Here is a 13,280-nt window from a genome sequence, read left to right as displayed (position 1 = left end):
TGCCGACCAGTCCATTCCATAACCAGGACAAGAATATGGATGGATAGATCATTTTTCAACTTTTCCTTGCAGCATGCCTTCTGTGTTTGTAGGGTGCGTTGCAGTATGACTTGATATTTTGATATTTTCATGTTGTAATATTTAACTTTTTGTATGGTTCCCTACTAAACTCCATTGAAAACACTGTGCTCATCCATACTATGCCAGAATGGGCTTCTTTTACATTTTATTATACAGGTTAGGCAATGTCAAGTCTGTCAGAATGTGGCCCTGAAATGCAAAGCATGTATTGCATTTTTTTCTTGTCTTTTTTTTTTTTTTTTTTTTTTTTTTTTTTGTCCAAAAATCATGTTGGTGTTTTCTGGATTAAAAACACAATTTCCCAACATTTGAAGATGCTTTTGATTGGACAGTGATGGAATATACTTATATTCTATTTAACATCCAATGAAAAGCATGTATCTGCAAATGTTGTGTTTTTTTTAATTTTCTTTGCTTAAACTAAAACATTTTGTAATTTTGGGGGTTTGAACTGACTCTCAACAATTTATTTGCCACATTTTATTTGACATCCACTGAAACAAATATATTCAAAGTTTTCATTTTTTTTGATTTTTCGGATGGTAAGAAAAAGATTAGGCTTTACTGTGCAGTGAAGGCACTTGGATCTGGGACTACGCTTAACAAAAATTACTAGAACATTATTATCATGCATTTTACAAATATGATTTGACAGAATAATGTTCTATGGTTGCTAGGGTTTAGATAAAACAATGGTTCTCATTCCAAGCCCAAATAAAAGTGAATTGCTTGTTAAAAAATAACTTGGTTGAATTATCGTGCATGCATACAGTAGTGATACAGAATGTAGTTTCCTTGAAGAAATAGGGTACAACCTGGGGAAAAAAAGCGACAGATGTATTTTTAAAAGATTCCAGCATATGCATCACTGCGGCTGCTTTGATGTGACTCTCAGCAGGTTGAGTCGCTGTGGAATGTATCAGAGGAGTCTTATAAAACAGGATAAAGCTCACCGCTAGAGAATAGTTTAGCTTTTCTCAACAGATTTGAAAAAACAAAACAAAAAAAACCCGCTATGCAATAATTCTCATTCTCACATCCTTCTGTCTCTCGTTATATTTTTTCTCACTGTTCTCACTTATTGTCTGTCCTGCTTTTTTTGCCCTCCCTTTCACCCACTCATTAATTTGGTTGATTTTTAATGCTGCCAAATATCCTATGTTTTGATCAGTGTGGGTTTCTTTGCCAGTTTGTTTGTCTGCAACGTCCTGCCGACCTGAATTTTTCGTGATGCGTGGTAAACATTTTTATTTATATACCTCAAACAAATGAAACATTTTTAAACCTGTTCATATCACTACATTTATATTGTTAATATAGTCTTTCAATTCATTGAATTGGTATGGCCATAAATTGGCCATAAAAAGTAATATCTCACCTGATTTAATCCAGCTCGGATCCAGATTACACATTTTGGAGCAAATTAAGTATAATGTAAAATGTCATTTCACATGCGTGTAGTTCAATCAAATGTTATCCAATCAACAAAGACTTGCTATGTGTATGCAGAGTCAAACACTGTCAAATACATGCAAATCAGATCCGATCCAGATATCAGTGCAAATTAGATTTCATCTCGTTTACATTTCAAATTCATATATTGCAGTCAAATCTAACTTGATTAACCAAGTTTTACCACCGCTATGTGTGTGCTGACAAAATTGAGACTCCAAATTGTACATGGGTCTTGAATATGAGAGTTAATGGTTCTTAGTGCGTCCTGTGATTGACGGCCAACCAGTCCAGGGTGTATTCCGTCTCTCGCGAAAAGTCAGATCGGATATCTTTTAACTCACTTGTGACCCTGAACAGGATAAGCTGCCGAAAATGGATGGATGGACCAAAAGAAATTATGGATCCAGCTACATCTTCATCTCAATCGTAGCTTTTCACTTATTGATTTTGCAGTTGAAAAATGCAGCCCTGTCTCTACAGGTTGGCCAGACAGAGGGCGGGAGATGGGAAGGATGTGCAGCACGTTAGGGTGATTAAGGATAGAGATGCAAATGTGTTGACTGGTGCCAGTAGTGTGCTGGACAGATGGAAAGAATACTTTGAGTTGAAGGAGGAAAATGAGAGAGCAGGAAGGGTAGAAGAGGCAAGTGTGGTGGACCAGGAAGTGGCAATGATTAGTAAGGGGGGAGTTAGAAAGGCATTAAAGCGGATGGAAAATGGAAAGGCAGTTGGTCCTGATGACATTCCTGTGGAGGTATGGAAGCATCTAGGAGAGGTGCCTGTGGAATTTTTGACCAGCTTGTTCAATAGAATTCTAGCGCGTGAGAAGATCCCTGAGGAATGGAGGAAAAGTGTGCTGGTGCCCATTTTTAAGAACAAGGGTGATGTGCAGAGCTGTGGGAACTATAGAGGAATAAAGTTGAGCCACACAATGAAGTTATGGGAAAGAGTTGTGGAGGCGAGACTCAGGACAGAAGTGAGTATTTGCGAGCAACAGTATGGTTTCATGCCTAGAAAGAGTACCGCAGATGCTTTGTTTGCCTTGTGGTACTGCATGCAGACGTCTGGAGTGACAGAGACGTATGTTAGAATAATACAGGTCATGTACGAGGGCAGCAGAACAGTGGTGAGTTGTGCTGTAGGTGTGACAGACGAATTTAAGGTGGACGTGGGACTGCATCAGGGATCAGCCCTGAGCCCCTTCCTGTTTGCAGTGGTGATCGATAGGCTGACAGATGAGGTCAGACTGGAATCCCCGTGGACCATGATGTTTGCAGATGACATTGTGATCTGCAGTGAAAGCAGGGAGCAGGTGGAGGAACAGTTAGAAAGATGGAGGCATGCACTGGAAAGCAGAGGAATGAAGATTAGCCGAAGTAAAACAGAATATATGTGCATGAATGAGAGGGGTGGTGGGGGAAGAATGAGGCTACAGGGAGAAGTGATAGCAAAGGTGCAGGACTTTAAATACTTGGAGTCAACCGTCCAGAGCTATGGTGAATGTGGTAAGGAAGTGAAGAAACGGGTGCAAGCAGGTTGGAACGGGTGGAGGAAGGTGTCAGGTGTGTTATGTGACAGAAGACTCTCTGCTCGGATGAAGGGCAAAATTTATAAAACAGTGGTGAGACCAGCCATGATGTACGGATTAGAGACAGTGGCACTGAAGAGACAACAGGAAGCAGCGCTGGAGGCGGCGGAAATGAAGATGTTGAGGTTCGATCTCGGAGTGACCGGGTTGGATAAAATTAGAAATGAGCTCATCAGAGGGACAGCCGAGGTTCGATGTTTTGGAGACAAAGTTAGAGAGAGCAGACTTGGATGGTTTGGACACGTCCAGAGGAGAAATAGTGATTATATTGGCAGAAGGATGATGAGGATGGAGCTGCCAGGCAAGAGAGCTTGAGGAAGACCAAAGAGAAGGTGGATGGATGTCGTGAGGGAAGACATGATGGCAGTTGGTGTTCGAGAGGAGGATGCAGGAGATAGGCTGACATGGAAAAGGATGACGCGCTGTGGCGACCCCTAAAGGGACAAGCCCAAAGGAAAAGAAGATTTTGTAGTTGAAAAATGTATAGTTCTGCTCTCTCTCTTTGGGCTTTTAATTTGATGTTTTTATTATAAAATTAAGAAAAAAAGCATAAATAAATAAGTACAGCTTTTAATAATATCAATGTATTAATTATTAGTATTAATTATTCATGGGGGGATAGCGAATAACAAAAATCCTTGAGTAACTGATGTGGTGGCAAAGCACTAGTTTTGTCTAAATGAAGCTTATCAACTCACTTCAACATAGTTCCGTGGCATCAAGATGCACAAAACTTTGGGGGAGTTTTTCAACAAAGGTTCCTCAAGTAAATTCACAAAAATTTAAATTTGCGAATGCTGAATTGCGACGATGCAGGGGTTCACTGTAATCCATTTAATGTTGCATATCTTAAATAATCCCTCTGTTTTTTGTCTGCTAATTTCTATTGAGTATTGCGCAATACCTTTGAAAAGTAACAAGTACCTTCTTCATTCTTCTTATCCCTTCTCCGCAGGTCAACCCTGGAGGTGTTTTCATGTTGCCCCCCGCAGGAGTGCAAGAGCTCCAGCTGAAGGCGCAGCCATGGCGGGTTGGCACTCGCTTCCTGTATGTGAATGCAGTGGACGTGGAGCAGCGGCAGTTAGTCACCGCTTGGCTACTGTGCCTCAATGTCCACCGACCTGTGCTGTCGAAGGTGAGTAGATTAAAGTAGCCTTCTTCCAGACACTTAAACAAGTCGCCGCCGTATGTTGTTCATTTTCATCATAAAAGGACAGATGCTTTCATCAAGTAAACATTTTGACCTCGGCAGCTGTGGGCTGGTTTCCGTTCTGAGTGGCTGACACAATGTGCTTCTTTCAGTTTGGATTATGTAGCTCTTCTGTTAGCTCTCAAGTTTACACAATGTTCACACTAGTTTGCGTCTAGTCTGAAGGCATTTTAAACACTCTGTACCAGTACTTTTAAATATTCATATATCCCGGCAACACAGAACTCAAGGCAAACATTGCTTATTACAGAATATGATGAAATGAAATAGTACAGAAGATGTTGTAGAAGGGTTTTGTTTACATACTGATTATGGTTATCTGGGTTTCTACATAGGAAGGTAGTTTACTGGGACTGTTCTATTAATTTGCCATGTAAAATTTGCTTGTGAATGTGTGTGTGTGTGTGTGTGTGTGCAGGCATTTGAAGTGTGTGTCCCAGTTAGTGGTCGCGGAAGCTCCAAAAAAATCACCTACGTCAACCCTTACACCAGCAGCCGCACCTTCCTACTTCGCTCTGACCATCCGGATTTGCTCCAATTCAAAGAGGATAAATTCCAGGTGAGATGAGGCGGGAAATCTAGTTTAAATAATCCACAAGGGCATAAAAAAAACTGTTTTATGTCAGATAAAATGTTTCAAAATGTATATTGACAGGGACCGTGTAAGGTTGAACGCAATCTTTTGCACTTTCCTGTAAAAATAACCCATTCTTCCTTGTAGAATTGTTTTAATTCTGCAACAATGTTGGCTTTTCAAGCTTGAACGGCCCTTTACAAGCCATGCCACATCATTTCAATAGGATTCAAGTCCGAACTTTGGCTAGGCTACTCCAAAACCTTCATTTATTTTCCTTCAGCCATTCAGAAGTTGACTTGCTGGTGTGTTTTGGATCATTGTCTTGATTGACGCCACCAACTGTTGGCCAGCCTGAGGTCACCAACTGATAGTCGAACATTTTCCTTAAGGATTTTCTGGTAAAGAGGCGAATTCATGGTTTCATCAATCACAGCAAGTCGTCCAGGTCGTGAAGGAACAAATCAGCCACAGACCATCACATTCCCACCACCATTTTTGATGTTTGACTGCTGGTATGATGTTCTTTTTCTGAAATGCTGTTACATTTACACCGGATGTAACGAGACACACACCTTCCAAAAGGTTCAACTTACCTCTTATCCGTCCGTAGAATATTCTCCCAAAAGTTGTCTTGTTTGTTTTTGTTTTTTGCAAAGGTAAGACGAGCCTTTATGTGCTTTTTGGTCAGCAGTGGTTTTTGCCTTGGAACTCTGTCATGGATGCCATTTTAGCCCATTCTCTTCCTTATGGTTGAGTCAGGGATACTGACCTAAACTGAGGCAAGGGAGGCCTGCAGTTCTTTAGATGCTTGTCCTGGGTTCCTTTGTGACCTCTTGGATGAGTCGTCGCTGTGTTCTTAGGGTCATTTTTGTAGGCCGACCACACCAGGGAAGGTTCACCACTGTTCTCTTTTTGCTCCGTTTTTGGATTATGGCTGTCACTGTGGTTTGCTGGAGTCCTAAAGCTTTAGAAATGGTGTTGAAAGTCTTCCCAGTCAATTATTTTATTTCTCATCTCTTCTTGAATTTCTTTGGATCGTGGCATTTTGTTGGAGCTTTTTTGATCGTTTGGCTGACTTGATCAGACAAATTCTAGCTAAAGTTCTTTCCTGATTGAACAAGTCTGGAGGTAATCAGGCTTGGTGTGGTCAGTGAAAATTAACCCAAAAATCTGTTGAGTCACATTAATTCAGGATTTAACAAGGGGGCAATGACTTTTCCACGGAAGGCCAGGTAGCTTTGAATAGTATAATTTCTGAAAAAATAAAATCACAATTTAAAAACTTAATTTTATGTTTACTCGGGTTAACTTTGTCTGATATAAATTTTTTTTATCATCTTAAACATTAAAGTGGGGAAACTATGCAAAAAAGAGAAGGGGGCCAATATGTAAGTCATGGCACGGCACAGTAAAATTAATTTACTGAACACCTAGTTACGTAGTATTTCTCAAAAGCAATCTTCTGGTATATGACAGCTTTCCTCTTGTTCCTCATGTCGAGCCTCCAGAAAAAGCAAGTTAACAAATAATTACTCTCTCACTATGAACGAAAGTGAATAAAAGCTTATTTGAGTCACACACAAGTACAGGAGCCGTTATTGCGGCTCTTTTGATGAGATGTGATAAAAGGGGAAAACAAATGACAAAACCTATGAACACGAAAACCAGTGAGATGCAATGGGAGTCTTTTTCTACATAAACTATGAAGGCAAAATTGTGTCCCTGACCACAATGCATCAATTAGCCTGAGGGAGGGAGGTGGGCCCTTTGTTTTATTCCATATTGTTAGCAACACTCCAGGTGTCTAATAAAGTACTAAGCCTGCCAGCAGCGTTTAGCAATTCCGGGGACACTTTACTTCCTTTTTCATATGACTTGTAATAATGAAACACATTTCAAGAGGGAAAGCACAGCAGAGATCAATACTGATAAGCTTTTGGGGGACATAAATTCTCTAAACAGACCCGTTTAGCTGTCACACGCTATAATACCGAATAGAACAGGATTGATTGAATTACTGGGAAGAAGAATGAATGTAACAATGACGGGAAATTACATGGCTGGAGAGTCGATAAATTGGGCACAGGAGTTACTGAAAGGTAAAAACAAAACATGCATATCTCATGCATATCATTGCAGAGTCCATAACTATCATAGCTAACATAGCAAACATGACATTTAACTTTGCCTTTAGAGGAAATTCAAATGCAACATTTAATGCCGAACATACTTGACTGCAGGACATTGGTCAATCGGCAATTTGTTTAGATTTTGAAAACAATATATACTTACAGGCGGCACGGCGGACGACTGGTTAGAGCGTCAGCCTCACAGTTCTGAGGACCCGGGTTCAATCCCCGGCCCCGCTTGTGTGGAGTTTGCATGTTCTCCCTGTGCCTGGGTGGGTTTTCTTCGGGCACTCCGGTTTCCTCCCACATCCCAAAAAATATGCATTAATTGGAGACTCTAAATTGCCCGTAGGCATGACTGTGAGTGCCAATGGTTGTTTGTTTCTATGTGCCCTGCGATTGGCTGGCAACCAGTGCAGGGTGTAGCCCGCCTCCTGCCCGATGACAGCTGGGATAGGCTCCAGCACGCCCGCGACCCTAGTGAGGAGAAGCGGCTCAGAAAATGGATGGATGGATATATACTTACATGGCTGCTACATTAAAAAGAGTAAGGGGAAACTCCTGCTTTTAGTCATTTAGGGGGCTTTGCATTCACTTCCCGGGGGCATCTACACTTTGGCTGAGGAAGATTTGTGGCCATAATATTTGGCTTTTGACTTTTTTTTTTTTTTTTTTTTTTTTTAATAACCTGAAGCACCTGTAGGCTCTTTTTAGGCATGATTGATCAAATGTGTCAAATGCATGGCGAAAACACGGTTGCAGCTTTCTCGGAAGTTGTTTACATCCACAAATCACCCACGGCTTCCTCCTCTTCTTATCAGTGCATGCTTTCTTTTAGACCTAAAATCTCAATTTAAGGCTTCACAGTGTAGCTATATAATTTAGATGCACAGCGAGTTTACATTGTAGCCAATGCGACATGGCACAAACATTTATTTTGTTTATTTTATCCATTTGAAATAACTAGAATAACCTTGCTCCCAGATGACCGAGCTTCTCACCCTATCACTAAGGGAGAGACCACACACCCTGCGGAGGAAACTCATTTTGACCGCGATCTTGTTCTTTCGGTGACGACGCACAGATTGTGACCGTAGGTGAGCGGTAAATTGAGAGCTTTGCCTTTGAGCTCAGCTCCTTACACACCATGAAAGACCGATACTGAGTCCGCGTCACTGCAGATGACGCACCAATCTGCCTGTCGGTCTCTCTCCTGCTCCATTCTTCCCTCATTAGAGAACAAGACATCAAGATACTTGAATTCCTACACTTGTAGCAGGAACTCATTGCTGTCCGAGAGAGGGCACTCCCAACTTTTATGTGTGTGTATATATATATATATATATATATATATATATATAATATCACACTATTAAATATGATGGTGTCTTCTTTCGTTGAAAAACTGGTCTGAACAATCGGGGTATCGGAAGTTTTTAAAAATAATTTTTAACAGATTAATATTAGACTGGTATGTTCTGTAGAAAATTCTTCTAAATACAACCACCTCAATGGGAAATGTTTTGAAAGTCAATTAAATCCTAACGTTTGTGCAACTTCACTGCTTTTTTTTGATTCACACCAAAACTGTATATTTTCTTTCTAATGCTACAGCCATCCCGAAAAGCAGTTAAATAGTTTCTGAGTTATGTTGGTGATAAACATCCATAGAAATGCAGGGGGGAAACATTCCCTCCTGCCTTTATTTCAGATTTAGTACTTTAGTGAGACAAGGTGTACCAGCTTTTGGCATGGTAACAACTCCACCCACCCACAAACACACTACCACATGTAGCCTTGGAGAGAAAGGCAGCCAGTCGCTGTTGTGAGGCGACCATTTGACAGGTCAGAATGTAAGAGCTGCTGGTCATCTCCAGCCAGCTGTGAGAAAGTGCTGCTCGGCCCTCCAATGTGCGCCTCCCACAAGCACGTATATTACGATTTGAGTAGAGTGTGGACCCGCGTTGTACACTCAGCTAGGAGAATCTCTCCAGTGTGTCTGAGGGAGTATCAGTGCATAACTGTGTCCTTCCTCTCAACTGCACTTTCTATTTCTGCTCCTCATACTTAAATATCAGGAGTACAGCACGCTTCTCTTGGGCCGGCGTCTTGTATTTATTGCCTCAGAGGAGGAATAAATCTTTCCTTTATGCAAGATTTCGTCTCTGCAATGTCACTCATGGTGGTTTGACACCACTACCAGCCAGTATTTTTTTTAAAGGCTCATATTCAAGCTGCAGTGGTCACTTGTTTTGTAGTGGATCAACTAGTGACAAATGGTCTAAAGACACTCATCCAAAATGAAAACACTTGCTAGGAACTAAAGTAGGCCAAAACCCACGCCCAGACGTTCACACTTATACTAAACACAGTCCATGTTTCTGACGTCACTCACTACGCCCCATAAAGGCACACATGCAACAGTCCAGAAGGTGTCACTTTTGGCGTATCCCAAAGTACAGTGATTGCACAGTTTTGTCTTGTTTAATGTTTTGTCACACTAAACATTAAAGAGCAACCACATTACTTTGCCGTAAAGGACTGCTAGACAGATGCTAACACATCATGGGAAACGGGCTAACAAGTAGCATCTTTAAGCAACCGATATTTGAACACAAATGGTACAGCAATACATGTAGACAGACAGTAGAACAGTATTCAGTCGTATATTCTTTATCCTCTGCGAAGAACATTTGTGTTTGTGACAATTCCACCAGTCCTATTCTAAACCAATCCTATCAGCATTATAGTTACCTTGTAGATAGATATACAGTATATAGGCAAACTGACATAACATAGCTGAGGAAACTGTTCTACAATTTAAAACTCACTATCTTTCAACTATGAGTGACTGATTTTTAGTATGGTTGAGTCACTGTTGTCATAGGTTGTAGCTGTACACAGTTTTCTGCTTTTAGGTGTGATTGCTCTTAAAAGGTACCTTATATCGACAATGGTATTGGTCTGTGCGGTCATTACACCTACAGTGCCGTCAAAATGTATTTCCCCCCTTCTCAAACTCTTATCTTTTTTGCATTGTTGTTCTAGTTATAGATTATAAAAGACGTTTAAATATCAGGCAAAGATAACCCAAGTAAACATTAAATGCAGTTTGGTCGTGTGTGAAAAAGTAATTGCTCCCTTGTTAAATCATGAATTAACTGTCGCTAATCACCTTTTTTTGGACTACATCCAAGCCTGATCACCTCCAGACCTGTTCAATCAAGAAATCACTTCATAGAACCTGTCTGACAAAATCAAGTCAATCATAAAGCTCCCACAAATGCCATGATCCAAAGAACAGATGAGAAATCGAGTGATTCACAGCTATCAGTCTGGAAAGATTTTCAAAGCCATTTCTAAAGCTTTAGGGTTCCAGCGAACCACAGTGAGAGCCATTATCCTTAAATGGGGGAAAAAACATGGAACGGTGGTGAACCTTCCCAGGGGTGTCCAGCCTGCACAAATTACCACGAGAGCACAGCGACGGCTCATCCAGGAGGTCACAAAGGAACCCAGGACAACATCTAAAGAACTGCAGGCCTCCCTTGCCTCAGTTAAGGTTAGTGTTCATGACACAACAATAAGGAAGAGACTGGGCAGAAATGGCATCCATGGGAGAGTTCCAAGGCAAAAATCACTGGTGATCAAAAAGAACATAAAGGCTCGTCTTACTTTGGCGAAACAAATCATGTGAAGGATTCCCAAGAATTTTGGGAGAATACTATAGATTGACGAGCGTCAATTGGTTTTGGAGTAGCTCGGTCAAATGTAGGACTCGAATCCGATAGAAATACTGTGGCATGACCTTAAAAAGTTAATTCATGCTGAAACACCCTCCGGTATTGCTCTTCCTTCTGCAAGGCCAAAATATCTCCAGAGAGATGTGAAAGGCTCATTGCCAGTCATAGAAAACGCTTTATTTCAGTTGTCGCTGCTGAGGGTGGCCCAACCAATTATCAGGTTTAGAAGGCAATTTACCTTTTCACCCAGGGCCAGGTAGCTTTGAAAAGTTTAAAAAATAAATGTATCTTTGTCTGATGTTTACATTTGTTTGATGCTCCTAAACATTAAACTGCATGCATAACAATAAGAATTTTAGGATGGGGCAAATACCTTTTAACAGCACTGTATCTACAGATGGTGAAAATGGAAGAAAAGTGCCGTTAGTCCCTTTGCAGCTTCCACTCTTCTGGGAAGATTTGCAATCCGATGTTGATGAGTTTGTGTTATTCATCCAGCAGAACATGCCTGATTCTGGATGAGACGAATTCTGTTCAAGTTCATTGTGTTTGATGAGAAAAATGAGGTGAAAGGTCATCCAAACATGCCTTTGTGGACCATGCTGGACCACAAAATGGCCTTCCCCAAACTGACTCATTTATTTAGAGGGAGTTGTTCTAGTTTACTGGTGTCGGTACTTGTCAGCTCTCTCCTCGTGGTGTTTTTTCCTCGATTTTCCTCTGTCATAACAGCCATTGCCTCATTGAGAAAGGGTGCAAAATCTTTCTTGTTGCAGATTATTCGGGAATCCACCTGAATGATAAACACATCTTAAACATGTCTTAAAACCCATCACGAGCCACATACTGACAACAATTGTGGGTAACTTGCATGTAGAGGGAGAGAACTGTAGGTATGATTTCCCCTTGAGAAAGACAATTTCAACAGCGCATTGTTTGTTGTGTCTGCTGGTCAGCTTGACGGGGGCGAGAGTTACACCATCGGACTGCGCTTTGCACCCAGCCTGAGTCCAGGCTCGGTGGAGATCCTGGTCTACGTGAACAACCTGGAGGAGAAGACTGAGGAGACGTTCTTTGTGAAGGTCACTTACTCATGAATCAGTGGCTGTGATATGTGTGCTTGAATTTTTCTACCTAAAATATATCATTTTGTACTTGATTAATAAACAGTCTATAAGTGTGTGTTTTTTTGAATTGTATATTTAAAGGTGGCCTATAATGTTCTGTTTAAATGTACAAGAGTGACATTTATTTTTGTTCTGATCGAACAAGCTTTCCAGAAATAAATCAAACCCTGACAAACACAACTTAATCATCTTAGCTGCACTGTCTTTGTCCCCGGCTGAGCATTTTTCCTCGTTTGAGGTGTCCAGCCAATGTCCATGACAGTTCATCCCCAACCATCAGGAAGTGCACTGGGGGTGAAAGCAATAACATTTTATCGACTTTAATTACCCGGCAAAACCTCTTCAATGCCACTTTATGGGCAGGTTTTAATCTCACGCAAGCCAGGGGTCCGTGCCCCCCCCCACCTCCTGAACAACTTATCCTCATCATGCCGTTATTAGACGCGCTGCCATAATGGGGGTATGATGTTTTGAAGCGAGGAGAACAATTTTCCCTTCCCTCTTGCTTGTGTGTCTTCCACAGAGAACGGCGTGCACATTGTGTTACATAACAGCTTGTTACACAATTCCCTCCACCCCCTCCTGTCTCGCTTTCTCCCTTATTAGAATGCAGGCAGCAAACTAAGCTTTGAGCGCAGAGGCGAAGGCTAATAAAATGAAGATAACAGCTCAGTCGGGTACACTCCATTTTTACCTTCTCTAATATGTGGTCCAAAGCAAAATGTTCACAGTTTCCTTTCCAGTGTATGATTGCATGCTGCATCCACACAGTATCAAAGCTTTATGAACAGAGTACCAGAGGTCTATGAGGTGTACGGTGTTTAACATTAGAGTCGTTAATCATATTCCACAAATAAATAGTGATACTTAACTAAAATATGTTGCAATAAATCAGGTCAAGTCAAACCGGAATATAAAACCAACATAGTAGGACTCGAATAAAGGAAATGCTGACTCAAGGGAGGCCGGACAGGACGCCTCCACACTTTACACCTGAGTGACTGTTTATGTGCTCGGGTTGGCTGATTGTGATTGCATGGGCTTATCTGTCAAAGTCAAGGTAATTACAGGTACAAGTTGTTGTTGTTGGGTTTTTTTCACCAAAGGGGCATCTAATTGGGGTGACGTCCACATTCGTCTTAGGTGGAGGATGCACCTGGAGATTTATTGAGACAATATCTATTAATGTTGTTTATTTTAACATTGCACAACATTAGACTGAATGTTAACAAGCACAAAACCATATGGCTTTTTATTTGTCACATTACAATAATGATTGATGATAAAATGCATTCAGACTTTATAAATGTACCTCAAGCACAAAAATGCCTTTCTTAAACGTTCTGCCACCGGTATTTTACGAGGTGAAC

At 41.1% G+C, this 13,280-nt stretch overlaps 1 protein-coding gene across 4 annotated transcripts in view; it reads left to right on the top strand.

The window, feature by feature from the left end:
* The window catches only part of nphp4 (nephronophthisis 4), a 191,303-nt gene extending 179,233 nt beyond the window's left edge, over positions 1-12,070 (top strand). For 3 of the 4 annotated variants that reach the window (XM_061673501.1, XM_061673493.1, XM_061673484.1), the window contains 3 exons: positions 4,080-4,259; positions 4,753-4,893; positions 11,740-12,070. In XM_061673501.1, the coding sequence (XP_061529485.1) occupies positions 4,080-4,259; positions 4,753-4,893; positions 11,740-11,880 (462 nt within the window). In that variant the 3' untranslated portion in view covers positions 11,881-12,070. Of the gene's footprint in view, positions 1-4,079; positions 4,260-4,752; positions 4,894-11,739 lie in introns of those variants that run through there. The other variant, XR_009768367.1, reaches the window with a different exon arrangement.
* The last annotated feature ends 1,210 nt before the right edge of the window (positions 12,071-13,280 follow it).

The sequence above is a fragment of the Phycodurus eques genome, chromosome 1 (genome assembly GCF_024500275.1).
Source record: "Phycodurus eques isolate BA_2022a chromosome 1, UOR_Pequ_1.1, whole genome shotgun sequence".
Classification (NCBI taxonomy): Eukaryota; Metazoa; Chordata; class Actinopteri; order Syngnathiformes; family Syngnathidae; genus Phycodurus; species Phycodurus eques.
This window is presented reverse-complemented; position numbering and strand designations above follow the sequence as displayed.